Genomic DNA, 17,525 nt, shown 5'->3' with positions numbered 1-17,525 from the left:
GAAACTGTTTAGTTTTTTGGTTTTCGAAAAAGCAAAATTGTGTTGCGTTATCAACAACCGAAGCCGAATATATGGCTGCTGGTAGTTGTTGTGCGCAAATTCTTTGGATGAAGCATCAATTGCTCGACTATGGCGTCTCTTTTTCAAAAATTCCTATTTTTTGTGATAACACTAGCGCCATATGTCTTACAAAGAATCCGATTCAACATTCGCGCACCAAACATATTGACATTCGTCATCATTTTATTCGTGACCACATCGAACGAAATGAAGTTGAACTTCAATATGTTGACACGTCAAATCAAATTGCTGATATTTTTACAAAACCACTAGATGAAAATACTTTTATTCGTTTGCGTGGTGAACTTGGCATGATTGAGTTGTAATCACTTGTGGACATAAATTTAATTTCATATTAAGGGGGAGTTTAATATAAAATTCGAACAACTTAATTTTGGATAATACAAATTAATTGTATTTATTCAAAGTTATAAAGCTCACATTTTATGTGAAATTTATGTGTTGCATTTTAAAAATTATATTCAATTATCATGTTTTGCATTTACTTTTCCAGTCTTTTTGATTATCACAAAAAGAGGGAGAATTAGTTTGGTTAAATACTTTAACTAAGGGGAAGAGTTAGTAAGGTTAAATGCATGGAGAATAAAATTGGTTATTTGATAAACAAATTTTTAATTCTCTTCTTAGCTAATTGTTTAATTTAGGGGAAGTTTTATTCATGCAAATATATTGTGCAAATTTAAATTATTTATTTAATATTGTACATTTATTTCTCCTATTTAACCAAGTTTTATGATCATCAAAAAGAGGGAGATTGTTACGCCTTAAACGCATACAAATCTCGATTAATGTTTTTAATGCATTAACAAGTCTCATAATATTATGTTTTGATTATTACAAAACTCGGTTAATTGTTACTAACCATTTAAAGTGAGATTTTACAGATTAGATTTATTGATGATTAAATTCTTGGAAGATATTTTGAAGCTATACATTTATTTATAAAGTCTTGTATTGCTCATTGAATGGATGAAACATTGTTAAGAGATATGAAGAAAAAGACAAGAAGAAGCCAAAGTATGGAGTAGCAACTTCCGAAAATTACTGGGACTTTTCTAGGCATTGAAATCCGATCTCACCGATCATAATCGTGATGAGGAAGTTTTACATGTGCTGTCCAAATTTGAGAGCAATCCAACGGCTAGATATGAAGTTATGATTTTTCCACAAAAGTTGTGCAGTACCTATTTCTGCAGAACTTGAAGTGAAGGATGAAGAATCAAATTCGGAAAATTACAAGACGTGCTTGATATATCAAAATCAAATCTCCACCGATCAAAATCAATATAAGGATGTTTTAAAATTTATATAAAAATTTCATATCAATCCAACGGCTAGATATGGAGTTATGATTTTTCCACAAAGGTTGCACAGTATCTATTTCTGCATAACATGAAGAAAATGATGAAGATTCAACTTCAGAAATTAACTGGGATTGTTTGAAACATCTAAATCAAATCTTCACCAATCATATTCAAATTTAGGATGTTTTACAACCTCTGTCCAAAATTCAGATCAATCCAACGGATGGATATGGAGATATGAATTTTTTAATTTTGTTGCACAAAACAAGTTTGAAAACTTGATGAAGTGACTTCCGAAAATTACTGGAAATGTTTGACTCGTTAAAATCCAATCTTCACCGTTCAGAATGAAGATCCAGATGTTTTGAAGCTTCAGTTCAAATTTCAGATCAATCCAACGGTTAGATTGGAAGATATGATTTTTCCACAAAATCCGCTCAGTGCTAGGAAAAAGTAGGCAGCGGCGCCGAACACTTTTTGTCACTCCTTGACTTCTTAACACACGCTCCAAGCACTCAAATAAGATTCAAATCTTTGCCAACTATAAATAGAGGTCATCCAAGTTCATTTGGAGACATCCCAACTCATCTCTTCTCTCTTTTGCAAGCAATTTCTCACTATCAAAGTGTGTGTGTGATATATTCAAATATTTGAGAGTGTTTGTAAAAATAGTTTGTGAGTTGGTTGTGCTATTGTTGTAAACACTTGAGTGTGAAGCCAAGTGTGTTGTGCTATCGTTGTAAGCACTTGAGTGTGAAGCCAAGTGTGTTGTGTTGAGGCTATCCTTGGAGCCCTTAAGGCCAAGAGTTTGAGTTGTATCGGCGCGGTGATCGTGTTGAGTTGTACGGCTATCCTTGGAGCCATCAAGGCCAAGACGTTGAAGTGCTAGTGGATCCTTGGTTAATCGATCTTAACCAAGAAGGGGAGACGTAGACGATTTATCGTCGAACTTCCATAAACATCTCTTATCCCTTTTATTTACATTACGTATTTATTTACCGTACTTATTATTAATTGCTTTAAGTCTTCCGCTTGCGTACTAGCATAATCGTTTTAAATTGCTAAAGTTGTCAATAGAACCTAAATTCCCCCATTAGGTTCTAACAGATTGTTTCCTTGTAGGCGTGGGATTCTTCAAGATGTCTTGATCTTATTTCTTTTGATCAAATTAAATCTACAAAGATAAAAAAAAGATTATTAAGATATGAGATAAATAAATATTATAATAAAATATAATAATATCTCAAATCTTATAACTAAGGAAATAAGTAACATAACCTTTATGTCCAAGAAACATCAAGTCCAAACAAGGCATAAGACTTACATAAATCTTTTAAGACTTTAAGGGATTTTTAGGAAATAAATATTCTCTTCACCACCCATCTACGATAAGAGCGAAGATGAGCTAAAAGAATATGAGAAAAACCAGTTATTGGCTGATGAAGAAGACCAATAAACTGATGAAGTTTAGTTTATGTTTCCATTTAAATGTATTAAGTCGCTGAGTATTAAGTTTAGTTCTTTTCAGTTAAGAATTGTAATGACAATTAAATTTCGGGTTTATGTAAGACAATGTATTTCACTTTTATGATTGAATAAACTGGTTTATAGAATTTCTGAAAATTCGAAACTTGTTGTTTAATGTTAAAACTAGACCCAATTTCGGGGTATTACAAAAGCATGCTGACATCAAACTGCATTTTATTTGAGAAATGTTTGCAAAGGGTGAAATTAGAATCGAAAAGTCGTAGAACCATGGTGGAGAAAAGGTATTAAAAAAGAAAAAGCACATAACAGTTAAGTGGAGAAATGTCTACGTTTTGGAATAATTGAAACACTATGACTTCAGAGAGTAATTTGTTCTTGGTTGTATGGTTTAATTCAATAAAATCAAGAAACATAGCGTTGAAAAAGATTTTAAAAAAAAAAAAGGAAAATAGTTCAAATCATGCATAATAATAATTCAGAACCGAAAATACACCAAATCAAAATCCTCAAGCTAGAATTTTGTAATGAAAGGATCCCACATGCTCTCCAGCTCCTTTCTTTTATCCTCAAAAACGTCTATTTCTGTGACTCTGTTTTCATCCAACCATTGGATAGTAGACTTGATCTTGTCTTCCATTTTTTTGGCTTCGCTATATGGCAATTCACCAGCATTGTTTTTGTTCAAAAAAGTATCTCTGATGCGGTACACATAATCTTCTAGAGAATTTCTCGCCTCGAATTTCTTTCTAAGCTCGTCGTCTTCTGACTTAAATTTCTCTGCTTCCTTCAACATTCTCTCAATCTCATCAGCAGACAGTATGCTTGTAACATTGCTGACTACAATGCTGTTAGTATTACCAGTTGTTCTGTCTTCAGCAGTCACAGTTAAGATACCATTAACATCAATATCATAGCACACGTTTATTTTTGCCACGCCTTTCGGTGCCGGAGGAATTCCAGACAAATCAAATTTACCCAACAAGAAGTTGTCGCTTGCTCTAGGCCTTTCACCCTCGTGCACTTCGATTGCCACAATAGTTTGGTTATCACAAGAAGTACGATATCTTCGTTCCTTCTTAGTAGGAATTGTGGTATTCTTTGGAACTACTACATCCATTTTATCCCCTCTAATAGCCTCACCGAGAGAGAGAGGGGTGAAATCCCATAACACCAGGTCTCAAATCTCATCACAACCCTGCCCAGCCAAATTCGCTGCTTGAACTGCAGCACCGTAGGCTACGGCTTCATCCGGGTTAATGCTTTTGCATAGCTCCTTATCATCAAAGAAATCTTGAAGCAATTGTTTCACCTTTGGAATTCTAGTGGATCCACCTACAAGCACTACATCATCAATGCTTTCCTTGTCCATCCCCGCATCCGAAACACTTTAGGACATGACCAATGCATTCCTCAAACAAGTCCATGTTTAGCTCCTCGAATTTGGCACGTGCTATTTTCCACTCAAAATCGATTCCCTTGTACAAAGAGTCAATCCCAATAGTTGTATGTAACATAAAAGATAGATTCCGCTTGGCCGTCTCACAAGCTATCCTCAACTTTCCCAATGCCCGGGGGTTGCCACTTATGTCCATTTTGTGCTTCCTGCTGAACTCTTCCACAAAATGGTTCACCATTCTATTGTCGAAATCCTCTCCTCCAAGGTGTGTGTCACCTGCAGTTGACCTCACCTTGAAGGTATTCTTCTCTATAGTGAGAATAGAAACATCGAAAGTGCCACCGCCAAGGTCAAAAATAAGCACGTTCTTCTTATCAGAGCTGCTGAACATTTTGTCAAGACCGTAGGCAATGGCTGCAGCAGTTGGTTCAACTATGATACGCAAGACGTTGAGCCCAGAAATGATTCCGGCGATCCGGGTTGCCTGCTTCTGTGAATCATTGAAGCAGGCAGGTACAGTAATAACAGCATTTTTTACTTTAAATCCAAGAAAATCTTCGGCAATCTTTTTCATCTTGGTGAGAACCATGGAAGAAATCTTTTCAGCAACACATGGCTTCTTTTGACCTTTGTAGTCAACTACAATCATGGGCTTGTCATTAGCGCCACAAACGACCTCGAAAGGCCAGTGCTTCACGTCTCTTTGGACCAAAGGGTCACTGAATCTCCTACCAATCAATCTTTTCACATCTGCAAACATTGATATAACATATGAACAAGACTACCATCCAAATACACATCAGATGGCAGCATTTTTTCTTCCAAAAAGAAAATTTTATAGTCTGCAAACTATACAATATCATTATCATATATGATACACATAAATCCGACAAAAGCAATACCCTTTAAGTACGTGACTAGTGAAAGAACGAAGGAATTCGTATTTATATTTATTAATAATGTCTCACCAAAGACTGTGTTAGTGGGGTTAATGGCCATAACATTCTCAGCAGCATCACCGATGAGACGTTCGGTTTCATTGAACGCTACAAGGGAAGGCGTGACGCGGTTTCCCTGATCATTGGGTATGATCTGAACTCGATCGTGATATCACACAGCTACGCATGAATGAGTAGTGCCCAAATCGATTCCTATCGCCGGGCCTTCGCTTTCCCAAGCCATTGTATGTATTACATTACATTACAATACTCAAAAGTGGTAAGTTTTTAAAAATTTGAGTGGTCAGATTTTTCGAAAAAGCCCTCTCAATGGGCTGTTTGTTCGGTGCACACTGCACAGTACCAAATAATTTATTGATAATTAAAGTCGATCCATAGACTTATATTTTTTCAATAAGAAATCAATGTGTTGCGGCATACAGTGGTTTGTTTTAGGATTGGGAGAAAATATTCCAATAATTATTTCATGTTCAAAATTTTTTCCCAAAAAAATTGTTTTATTGTTTTTCAAAAAAATACTACTTGTAAAAAAAGAAAGAAATATTCAATTATAAACATATAATATTAAAATATTAGGAATAATGCTTCAATACTTTTCAGAAAACTAAAATTGTTTTGGTTCCAAACCACTGGGCAGAAGAAAATTTAATTATCATATTTATATTAATATTCAATTTTGGAGGAAAATTAAACATATGTATTTCATATGCCTTAATTATTGACAACCAACGGCTGAGAGAGAATGTTCAAAATCAGTTCACTCAAAACTTTTATGATACAGATTTTGAAAAACTCAGAATTTGTGTAATACAGGCCCCAAGAATGAGGAGATGTTTGGTTCAAATCTCACTTGTGTGGGTATCATATCTAGAGTAGGGTTTTTTCGACCCTAAAAAGGGACTACTTCTCTGTAGGGTGCTAGGCCATGATTGGTCCAATTTCATATGGGTGTGTAACCATTTGATGGCCAAAAAACGAACTTCCCATAGATTAGATACCCACCTCAGTTGTAAAGGGCCAAAAAAAACACTATTTCTGATACATCTCAAATACAAGGGATTAAAATGGTAAAAACCCCATATAATAATAGGAGTTAAAAAAAAAGAAGATATTATCCTATATAAATGAGAGTTATTATGGGAAAAGTAGAAAAGATCTCACCCAAAGAACTTGCATAGATAACAAGAAATACATTATGTCTTCGTTGGGTGGTGGCGTGGGTTGTGGGGGCTAACTCAGTTTCATTTCTTGAACAGCTGCTCTATGTTTGAAATAGGCACGACTTTGATGTAAAATATAACTTGTGCTTTATGTTATTGCAGCAAGTTCGCACGAGTAAAAATGGGTATCATAATCGGCAAGAAAATGACACACAAGTAATGACATAGAACCACTAAAACAGCCCAACTTGTTTCAATATATGCTTCTGTACAACCACCGGTTTTCACACTTATAAACGGCTTTTTAGGCCACACTTTCAGCAGTAATACTGATAGGTTAAATCTACATCGAGTACATGAGGAAAGTAACAACCGGATAGCTTGGAAGTTATCCATTGTTTTTCATGAACCAACTAAATATCAACTTCTTGGGATTTCTTGATCAAAGTTGAGGTGAACAGGATTGCAACACCTCAAGAATTTTAAAATTGTTTCGGATTCTTGAACTAGTCTTGTGAAAGTAGTTGTAATACAACAGAAAGGTTACCATTTCGATCTTCTAGTACTCTGGCTTTCCCCTCTGGTATCTGCCACTCTGGATTTTGAACTGGTCATTTGAATGGCACGTGATTTTTCCTGAATCGTAGTGTAAGGATCCAGCGAAGACCATGATTGCTCATTTTGCTCGGATAGACTGTGATAGTCTCTGGCCAGTGGTAACTTATAAGTTGATAGTGCGTGATCTTTGAGACCCATGCTCGATTTGTGTCTAAAAGTATCGTCAAGATGGCTTCTATTTTGAGCTTGTCTCTCGAGTAGATATCTTGCCCTGTCTACACCTTCACCCAGGTATGGACTACTCGCATCTTGGATGGCAGATTCAACACAATCCGACACACTCCTTTGAATAGAACCACTCCTCCAAGCAACATGCCCGGAGACAGAGTTTCGAATCATGATTTCATTGTTAACCACCAATTTCCTAGACTCACGGTCAACAGCAGAGGCACGAGCCCACTTGTACCCTTTATTATTGTTATTCTTATCCGGGTTCAATTCAATAGAATGAAGATCACTGTCCCCTGAGTCTTCTTTACTCTCTGTGAGATCTTCTACTACTCCATTTCTTTCTTCTTGCTCATTTTGATGAGAACCAGCTTTAGCCTTACTCAAATACGGCCCATTCTCAACTTCTTTGTCTCGTTTTGTTCCAAGGAAACCTTCCAATTGTTTCCTTAACTTCTTAATTGCAGAATTTTTCTCCTCGAATTGATACTTAGACTCAAATGATTTAACAGAATCCCGTTTTAGCATTTCTACTTCAGCCCTCTCATCAATATTCCGAGTTAATTCATCACACACTTGTTTGGTAATTTCTCTAGCTCGTTTCTCACTTTCCAACTCTTTAGCTGCCTTCAAGAATGACACCTTAATATCAGCTAATTCTTTCCCAAGTTTTTTATTCAAGCTCTCGAGTCGCCTCCTTAATTTTCGCTCTATCTCTAGTTCACCAGAAATAGTCTCAACCGCAGCATCCACAACTTGCTGTTCTTTACTTTTCCATGATGCCTTTTCTTCAGCAAAACACTTAATGAGATGGTTTATCTCTCTTTTATCAGAGCGATATTCTTGGATAAACTGATTAACTTGAAGACGAGCTCTCTCAAGCTCAGCATTGAGGGCTGAGATTAGAGACATGCTAGATGAAGGTGGATCTGCACGAGCCCAGATTCGGTTGATGATTTTTAAGAGCTCTTTAGAAGTGGTCAGAGCATTACTTGCGTCCTTCAAACGGTTCCTATTACCACTAACTGATCCACTTGAAGTCGGGGCTCGGGATCGAGTCTCTATCTGAAATTCATGCTTACATGTGAATGTTCCAAAAGAATTTTCCAAAAGCCTTATGGTGGTACGATATTAACAGGAACAAAAGTGACACGAAAAGTATAATCCGAGATGCGAAAATTATATATTAGATTACATTTTGGCCAATAGAATTGAAGCTAAGGATTTCAAATGCATAATAACAAATCCATTGGTTTGTTTGGATAAATTATTAAATCCATTTAACAATGGATTTTAAATCTACGACAATTTATTTTTTGAATCATGGTAGTGAAATTCAAATTCATTCCCACATAGAAACATCTTAAATCCTTCCTTTAAATTTTTCATCAAACCCAAATTTCCAATCTAAATGCAACCTAAATATCAATTATCATGCAGGGAAAATTCTTTACCTCCATGAAACTGGCAGTGCTAAAAGAATCAAGAGCTCCCACATTTTGGTATGCGGACCTAAGCCTTTGAGAAACTGAAGGGCTCCTTCTCTGATGACTACCCATTCCAGATCGATCCATTTTCTACCAAATACAAAAAAAAATAATATAACAAAATAAGAAAGAAGATTCATTTAAACATAATATTGTACATTGAATAGCATACAAACAACAAACAAGGATGGAGAAATGAAAGTTAAATACAACGTGTACGAATTTGACAATATCCTCTGAAGCGCATACCATTAATGTAAACAGGCAGTATTTCTTCCATGGCACACTAGAAATACATGTAAGGTCATTTGAGAGCATGTAAACATGGGAACCCTATCAAGATGACATTTTGATACCAAAACGTTCTTCGGCCTGCCAAAAGCTATACCGTCTACGGAAATAGTGAAATTCAAATCTTTGAAATCATCTTGTAACCTAAACACGGTGTTTCAATTGCAGTATCACATGAACAGTTACACAAGTTATTGGGATGCTCCTCAACGAATCTTATGACCACACTGCAATATGATGGCCAAAGGCTTTTGTCATCGAGCAAACATGTGCTAATAGTTTCCTTGACAATTTAAGTTCTAACCCAATGCAAAAATCAGTAAACAAAACATATCACATAACGACTCATTGAAACTACATCAAGCAAATTTACCATCGGAATTGTGTGATTTAAGCAATTCACAAATTGCTTTTAACAGCATTTCATACAACAAAAACAATGTTTCTTCCTTAAACCAATAAAAACTTCACATAGACAACCAGTAACTTTGATGAAGAGGAACACCTCAAACATTGGTAAATATGGGAGTAATCTCCAAGCTATGGCAATTAATTCCCAAAAAAAATACTTTTTTTCCTTCTTTAGACTAAACAAAATCAAATTATAAATGGAAACAGTTCCTAGGTTTTTCTACAAAAGTCCAGCAACACTAATGAAATTACAATTTGATCCAGAACATAAAGGGAAGTGTGCAGGGACCTGAAGCATCACAACATTACATAACACCTTACACGCCACAATATTGTTTTCTATGGATGTAAACCTCCAAGATACGAACGTACAAATCAAACTGCATACGTTTAAGGTATTAAAAGCAAAGAATCAGCACCCCACCTCCGAAATAGTCGGGCTATGTGATGGATCTGACAAATGTGGTGGCAAATATCGTGATCCCAAGTGCAATCCCCATCCAGGTTGCATTTTTTCCCTCTTAGAAACCGTCTTTACACCATCCATCTTCCAGTGCTGCTTTATCATCTCCACATTACGCTCACTCATTTTCGGGGAATGAATATCATTCATTCCCCACAGGGTGGCAGCAAGCCTTCTTGCTGATACAGGCTGGGCGGACTTTGCACTCTGAGAACACATGGGAGACTCAATGGCGCTCCTTAAAGGGGTAGTTCTCCACACGGGTACCGGCGTGGTGGATCTGGATCCTCCATGGCCGATACTGAGCCCGGCTCGATTCTTGCCTACCAAAATGGCACGCTTATTCAATCTGTGGCTACGAATTCTTGAAGATGTAGATGAAGAGGATGAGCATCCCCTTTTCCGGATCTTGGTGGGCATTAGCCCCCCCTCCATTATTGCAGCTCTATGCCCTTGCCTCGGCATTTTTCGCTGTTTCGTCAGAGCTACAACTAGATCAAGACTCACTCTTTCGGCCCCCAATGTCCACACCTGTGCCGCAAGTAGAAATTGAATCTTGAGATGATAAGCACATATCAATCAAAGACCCAGATCAGAACTACAATCAAATAATGTAAAGAAAAAGAAGGAGAATAAAAGAATTTTAGATCTTACAAATCTTGGTCATGATAAAAACTGGGACATTACAGACAGTTCCATCAACATCGTTTTGATCTGCTAGTATAAGAAAAGGGACAGACGGAGATTGAGATATGACTTAAATTAAGGCCGGCCAGCATAAATCCTCTCTCAGAATCTTTACAGCTAGAATTGTGTTTTAGGAATTAAAAAGGAGGAGGAGGATGTGGGGATGAATGATGGATTATTGGATATGTTTGGATTCGAAATGATGAATGAAATAGTAAAAGAGGGAGAGCACAATGTTATGCTTTAATTCGATTCCCAACTAAATTTTCCCTGGTACTGTCCATGAAGCGCGTTGTACATGCCGACAAAGCAGGATGAGTGAAAAGGAATGTCAAAGTGCCTACGTGTCCTAATATGAGTGACAGGTATCTTTTTCTTTGTTGGATTTGTCAAAGAGCCCGTTTGGATATAAATGATATTGAGTTAAAAAAGTAATTATTAAAATGTTTTTATTAAAAAAAAACAGAAACAGTTTTAGTGTTTGGATAAATATTAAAAAAATGATTTTTTAAATTAAAATATAAGCAGAAGCCAAAAAGCCAAAATTTTTGGCTTTTAAAAAAACACTTATTTTGGCTTAAATAAGTGTTTTAAAAACGGCTATTGTAACCAAACACATAATTTTAAAAAAAATCACTTTTTAAAAAAAAAATAAGTGATTTTCTTAAATTGTCTATTGTTTCCGAAAGGGCTCTAAATCTCATCGGTGCCTGCTAAAGAAGAATGTGAAATTGAAGTTCATTTTTTTTATTCATGAATACAGTTTGGTACTGTTTGGTTCGTGTGATATGATAAATAATATGTGGATAAATAATAAAATGTAATAAAAAATAAATAAAAATGATAGTTAATAAAGTAATTGATTTGATTGATAGATTATAGTTGATTTTATTTGATTTTGATTTGATTGATTAAATTTTATATAAGAATGATAAATTACTATTTTGTCCTTTTAAAAATAAATAAAATATGAATAATATTATTTATAGGGGTAATATAGTAATTTAAATTGAATGATTTGATTGATATAAAATAAATAATTAATGATTTGATTGATGTAAAATAAATAATTAATACATAAATAAATAATATGATGAGAAAAACTAGTGATTGGATAGGATAAATTATACATGGACTATTTATACTTGAGCCGAACAGTGCCTTTGGGTTTAGTCAGAGGGGAAATGATTTATTGGTATATTTGGGCACTGTTGTAACATAAGTATTACCATAATATTATACTAGTATTCTTTCTACTAACAAATTTTTTTAATTGAAATAAAATAATAATAAATAATTAAATAAAAAATGATATTTTTGCCGAAAAATATTCCTAAAAGGACAAAAATATATAGTAAAAATGACATTTTCGTAAATAAACAGCTATCAAACTAGAATCCCTCTTTTTTCCGATCCAGTTCCTCCACCACCGCGAACTCCAGTTAGATTCAGGCATATTACACTTTTTAATTATTGGGAGAACCCAAGTACTCTCTTTCGAATTTCGGAAACAAATCTCAGAGATCTTTTTTCCTTCTGGATGGACAAAATAAAATGAAATTTTGGTAATTAAATACACTAAAGAACAAAATTAGAAAAATCTAGTCGTACCAACGAACAACTTTAATAAAATAGAATGTATAGAATAGATATATATTTTTTGATATATATATATATAATATTATATTTTGGTACCGGGGCAAGTGTTTCAACAGGAGCATGATAAAGCCAAAGAAGATTTAGAGTGTTTCTATGCACTAGAGACAGAGCTGTGTCGGCCAAAAAAAAAAAGGTGAAATGGGATTTAAAGACCTCCGTCTGTTCAATAAATCTCTATTATCCAAGAAAAGTTGGAGGCTGATCCGAAACCCGAATTCCATGGTTGCAATAGTGCTAAAGGGACGATATTACCATCATGGATATATTATGGAGGCACAACTAGGACACAACCCGTCGTACATTTGGCGATTACTGTTTTGGGGTCGAGAGCTACTCCAGGATGGGCTATATTGGAGATTCGATGACGGTGATCAGATTAAGGTGTTTCAGGATCGATGGATACCGGACTCAGGGGAAGCCCTAAGGTAGGACGGGCCGGGCGATCATCCAGGGCCCCACCTTGAGATGGGTCCCCCGATTATTTTTAAAAAAATAGTATTTAAATTAATATCCGAATAAATTTAATTAATAAATAGTGTTATAACAAAATAAATAAATCGTGAATAAATTTTTATGACAAAAATCTTGCTTCAAATGAGTTAAATGGTTTAATAACTCTGTTCAACTTTTATCTCCTTTCCTCATGCGGCCCCCTCCAACCAATTTAATCCATGCACGGAAATTTCTCGCAGACCTCCGTTGCATCATAGGTAGACCGTAGACATAACGTCAAGTTTTTCTTACTTATTATTCAATTAAACCATGTTGATTACTCAGATTGCAGGTTATAAAAATTGAGTAATTTTACAAAAGGTAGAATTTTTCTTTTCATTTACTAATGGATTGTTGCATCATTATTTTATTAATTTATATTACATTAATTTATTATATATTTTATACATATATATATGTATATTTTTTGTTCGTATTTGACTTCATTATTTAGTATTATGTTACATTTTTTTATGAATTTAGTTAAATACTTCCATTATTGCACAAATATTCATCATAAAATGTCAAAAAATGACGACTTTGTTTTAGAAAATGCAATAAGAGTGAATTTTAAATAATATTGGTTGTTGAATAATTTATTTTGAGAAACTATGAGTAAAATTTTTTTAATGCGAATGTTCTTTAATATTAAATGTATATAAATATATATATACACACACATTCTTAATGAAAAAGGATCATACTTTCTAACTTCGCATCGGGCCACATTTTTCTCAGGACCGCCCGTGACCAAATTTAACTGAACTGATTCCCTATAAGGCTACGAACCTACCATTGTCTGTTAGAGTAAGTGATCTTATTACCGAAAGTGAATTGGATATGAATTTGACGTCCCAAAATTTCTTGCGGTATGTAAAGAAGCTTGTCGCCAATATGCCTCTGCCCTCACAAAGCTAGCCAAATGCCCGATTCTGAAAATTTGATCCAAAAGGATGCTACTCAGTGAAAGGAGGTTACCAAAAAGCAATTGGGTTTTTGGATACCCCAATACATCAATATGGAGATATGCTTGAAAGTTGGTGGAAATTCATATGGGCTATCAATGTACCCCGAAAGTACGTATATTTTGGTGGAGGATATCGAAAGACATCATCCCTACTGCATACAATCTGAATAAACACCATGTGCCAATCAAAGAATCATGCCAGTTTCGAAAAGGACTCCACGAACCATGCACTATTCTCATGATGTCGGAGTGGAATGATATGGAATTTAACGGAGTACGGGCCTTGGATGAGAAAAATAGAAAGCGGTAATACCTTAGAAACTGGAGTCCTTTTCGAAACTGGCATGATTCTTTGATTGGCACATGGTGTTTATTCAGATTGTATGAAGCGGTAATACCTTAGAAATCTTCTTTTGGCTGAAATGGCAGCTGCACAAGGAGGAGTTTGAGAGATTCTAAGTAGCCACATGGGTGGTAGGGAAGGCAAGTGATGAGAATCACACATCCGCCCAAAGTGATTCACGATGAAAAGAACAGAGGAAGGAGAGGTTACGAGAAGAAAGAGGAGAAAGTGAGCTAAATGTTGTCTGCTTTATTTTTGTAAAATCTTTGTATTTATACATGCTAGTTCCTCTGCATTATTGGGTTTGGGATTTCCTAATTATACTCAGTTATCATACAAGGTAAAGCTCATTCAATTACACACAGGCTCATTCAATTACACTCAAACTGTAACAAAATCTTCATGCCATGAAGGTGGTCTTGTAATTATTCGAGACTCCCTGTGTGGTGCTTCCATTTCCATTTCTGTTTTTGCACTTGAGCTCTTATCATTGCCTTCCCCTTCAAGCCGGACCTTGTTCTCAAAGTCCTTGTTACTGCATGTGACTTGAAAATCTGACAATGAAATCCAGGTGGCATCCTCTGGAAAAAAATCCCTCCCATTGCACTAGAACTTGAGATTCCATCCTTCCTTTAACAACTATAGTACGTTGATCCACAATTGCCACCGATTTGACCAATGGTTGCCCTTCATAAAACTGAGATGGTAAGGTTGCAATATGGAGATTCTGATCTTCACGAAATGGTTTAAGTAAGGAGATGTGGAAAACTGGATGAATTCATGCAGTTTCGGACAAGTCAATACGATAAGCAACACTACCAATGCGATCTACAACCTTATATGGATCATAGAATTTCCTAGTTAGCTTGTTGTATGGCTGATTGCGTAATGAAGTTTGAAGATATGGTTGCAGATTCACCAATATCAGATCACCCACAGCTAACTGCAATTCCATACGGTGTTTGTCTACCATTTGCTTCATGCGATTTTGTGTCCTGACTAAGTTGTCACGCAGCTATCTCAATATCTCATCTCGATGCTGTAACGTATAGTCCACAGCCTCCACTGAGGTGGATGTCAATGCATATGGAATTAATCTAGGAGGAGGTCGCCCATAAATGACTTGAAATGGAGAAACTCCTATAGCCGTGTGAATTGAAGTATTATAAGAATACTCTGCCCAAGGTAAGAATTTTACCCACTCCGAAGGCTTGTCCATCACAAAACACCGCAAATATTGTTCTAATCCACGATTAGTAACCTCAGTTTGTCCATCAGTTTTCGGGTGATATGAACTACTATGCTTCAAAGTGGTGCCACTGAGATGGAATAGCTTTGCCCAGAAGGAGCCCAAAAAAATCGGATCACGATCCGATATGATAACCTTAGGAATACCATGCAACCAACAAATTTCCTTGCAAAACATATCAGCAACTGAAGAAGCATTATACTTAGGTGACAAGGTGAAAAAGTGGGCATACTTTGAAAGTCGATCCACCACCACAAAATAGCAGACTTTCCTGCTGAGAGAGGGAGACCAGTAATAAAATCCATCGAAATCTCTTCCCAAATCATTTCTGGAATTGGCAATGGTTGAAGCAGGCCGGCGGGTTCTTGGCATCTTACTTTGCTTGTTGACATATAGGACAAGTTCGTACAAAGTGATGCACATCCTTCTTGAGATTGGGCCAGAAAAATTGCAGCCCAATTCTATTCATAGTGCGTCGCATGCCCCCATGGCCTCCAATGGACGTAGAGTGTAGCTCTGTAAAAATGTCCTTTTTTTAGAGATGACTTAGTACTAAGCACAATCCTTCCTTTAAAATAAACAACCTATTCTGTATACTGAAGACTTGGAATCGATCTGGGTTTTGCTGAATATTCTCACTGAGTTGCTGCATATCCGGAAGGTGTACTGTTTCATCCTTTAGCTTGTCTAATAAATCAGTTTGCTGGTTGGTGATGGCCAACAAGTTCTAAATCATAATAAGCTCATTTGTCCCTTCTTCCCCCGGTCGTCTGGACAATGCATCTGCCACTTTGTTACTTGCCCCTGGAATATATTCAATATCATAATCAAATCCCAAGAGCCTAATTAAAAATTGATGTTGTTCCGGCGTTTGTATAACTTCCTCAATGATTTCTCGGATACTTTTATGATCAGTTCGAATACTGAATTTGTTCCCCAGTAAATACTGTCTCCATTGCCACAGCTTCAGTAATATCATATAACTCTCGAACATAATTCGATGCACGCTGCATTGTTGGTGGTAAATTTTTACTGAATTAAGCTATAGGGTGGCCTTCTTGTAAAAGAACAACACCAATTGCAAGACCAGAAGCATCCGTATGAATTGAAAATGGTAATGCAAAATTCGGCAAAGCCAAAATTGGCAAGGAAGTCATGGTCTGCTTCAGTGCCTTAAAGGCCCTTTCAGCACTGGAGCTCCATACAAATTTGTCCTTCTGCAAAAAAGATGTCAAAGGAGCAGCAATATCTGCATAATTTTTGTCAAATTTTCTGTAGTAACCTGTGAGGCCTAAGAAACCCCGCAACTCTTTTAATGTCTGAGGGTTTGGCCAAGATTGAACTGCTTCAATCTTAGTCGGTTCAGGAGATAGTCCTTGGGCATCAATCTTATGTCCCAAGTAATACACGACCGGTTGTGCAAATGAGCATTTGTTTAGTTTAGCATAAAACTGACGTGCCTTTAGATATGCAAGGACAGCCCGCAAATGACTCATGTGATCTTCCAAATGCCGACTGTAGATTAATATATCATCAAAGAAGAACAACACAAACTTCCGAAAGAATGGTCGAAGGACCCCGTTCATTGCACTTTGGAACGTGGCCGGAGTATTTGTTAACCCAAAGGGCATTACAACAAACTCGTAATGACCTTCATGAGTTCTCAAAACAGTTTTAAAAATGTCCTCCGAAGACATCTGGATTTGATGATACCCTGATCGAATATCCAATTTAGAGAATGTAGTAGCTCCATGCAACTCATCTATTAATTCATCAACTGTCGGTATAGGAAAGCGGTCTGGAATGGTGTGATGACCCGGTTCTTAAACTCTCAAATCAAATAATAGTCCAAGGTTCATGGATTAAGGCTAAGATCAAAAGCCTAAATTTTTTTTTTTTTTTTATAAGAGTGACCTGCGCGCGCGCGGGGCTCACCCCTCGCGCGTGCGCAGCTCAATGGGGCAGAACCCCATGGCTTGGCCTGCGCGCGCGCGCAGGCAGAGGCTCGCCCGTGCACAAGCCAAGCAACCAGAAAAAATAAAACGAGCTGCTCATCTGCTGGCCATGCTATCTCTGAACCATTTTAACAGCTCTACTAAATCCTTAAAGCATCAACAAGATAGAAGAGCCATTATCAACACAACAATATAAACTTCAACATTTCAAAACAAGAGTAATACAACAAGATCATATGTTATGACAACTAGAATCACAATCTAGATACAAGTTCAAGTCTAGTAATGAAACAACTCTAACTCTTGTTCTTAGCATAACATGATAGCAACTTCTTAGCATACAATGA

General features: G+C 36.3%; 2 protein-coding genes and 1 pseudogene across 3 annotated transcripts; all 3 read right to left on the bottom strand.

Moving 5' to 3' along the window:
* Window positions 1-3,310: 3,310 nt before the first annotated feature.
* LOC140892043 (heat shock cognate 70 kDa protein-like) lies at window positions 3,311-5,014 on the bottom strand (annotated as a pseudogene).
* A 1,469-nt stretch (window positions 5,015-6,483) lies between these two features.
* Window positions 6,484-10,716, bottom strand: LOC140890550 (uncharacterized). Of its 2 annotated transcripts, none has more exons than XM_073298421.1 (4): window positions 10,481-10,716; window positions 9,788-10,381; window positions 8,629-8,751; window positions 6,484-8,239 (listed from the first exon to the last, which is right to left on the bottom strand). In XM_073298421.1, exons 2-4 carry the CDS (start codon window positions 10,289-10,291, stop codon window positions 6,932-6,934), a joined length of 1,935 nt encoding a protein of 644 aa, XP_073154522.1. In that variant the 5' UTR covers window positions 10,292-10,381; window positions 10,481-10,716; the 3' UTR covers window positions 6,484-6,931. The 2 variants fall into 2 exon arrangements, with proteins under 2 accessions (XP_073154522.1, XP_073154520.1); XM_073298419.1 differs by having other exon boundaries at window positions 6,485-8,239; window positions 9,788-10,357.
* Window positions 10,717-15,950: 5,234 nt separating this feature from the next.
* Window positions 15,951-16,854, bottom strand: LOC140889096 (uncharacterized mitochondrial protein AtMg00860-like). The gene is made up of 2 exons (XM_073296804.1): window positions 16,299-16,854; window positions 15,951-16,027 (listed from the first exon to the last, which is right to left on the bottom strand). Exons 1-2 carry the CDS (start codon window positions 16,852-16,854, stop codon window positions 15,951-15,953), a joined length of 633 nt encoding a protein of 210 aa, XP_073152905.1.
* Between the last annotated feature and the right edge of the window lie 671 nt (window positions 16,855-17,525).

Source organism: Henckelia pumila, chromosome 3, assembly GCF_033568475.1.
Source record: "Henckelia pumila isolate YLH828 chromosome 3, ASM3356847v2, whole genome shotgun sequence".
Lineage (NCBI taxonomy): Eukaryota > Viridiplantae > Streptophyta > Magnoliopsida > Lamiales > Gesneriaceae > Henckelia > Henckelia pumila.
Note: the sequence above shows the minus strand (reverse complement) of the source record. Positions and strands in the feature narration are given on the sequence as shown.

What these genes read in the sequence shown, in the direction of transcription:
- LOC140890550 (XM_073298421.1), bottom strand. Translation starts at nt 10,291, where the DNA reads ATGCCGAGGCAAGGGCATAGAGCTGCAATAATGGAGGGGGGGCTAATG. An exon ending in ATAGCCCGACTATTTCGGAG is followed by an intron (nt 8,752 to 9,787) that starts GTGGGGTGCTGA and finishes TGTATTTGGTAG; the next exon opens with AAAATGGATCGATCTGGAAT. An exon ending in GCACTGCCAGTTTCATGGAG is followed by an intron (nt 8,240 to 8,628) that starts GTAAAGAATTTT and finishes CATGAATTTCAG; the next exon opens with ATAGAGACTCGATCCCGAGC.
- LOC140889096 (XM_073296804.1), bottom strand. Translation starts at nt 16,854, where the DNA reads ATGCCCTTTGGGTTAACAAATACTCCGGCCACGTTCCAAAGTGCAATG. An exon ending in TGCTTCTGGTCTTGCAATTG is followed by an intron (nt 16,028 to 16,298) that starts GTGTTGTTCTTT and finishes AATATATTCCAG; the next exon opens with GGGCAAGTAACAAAGTGGCA.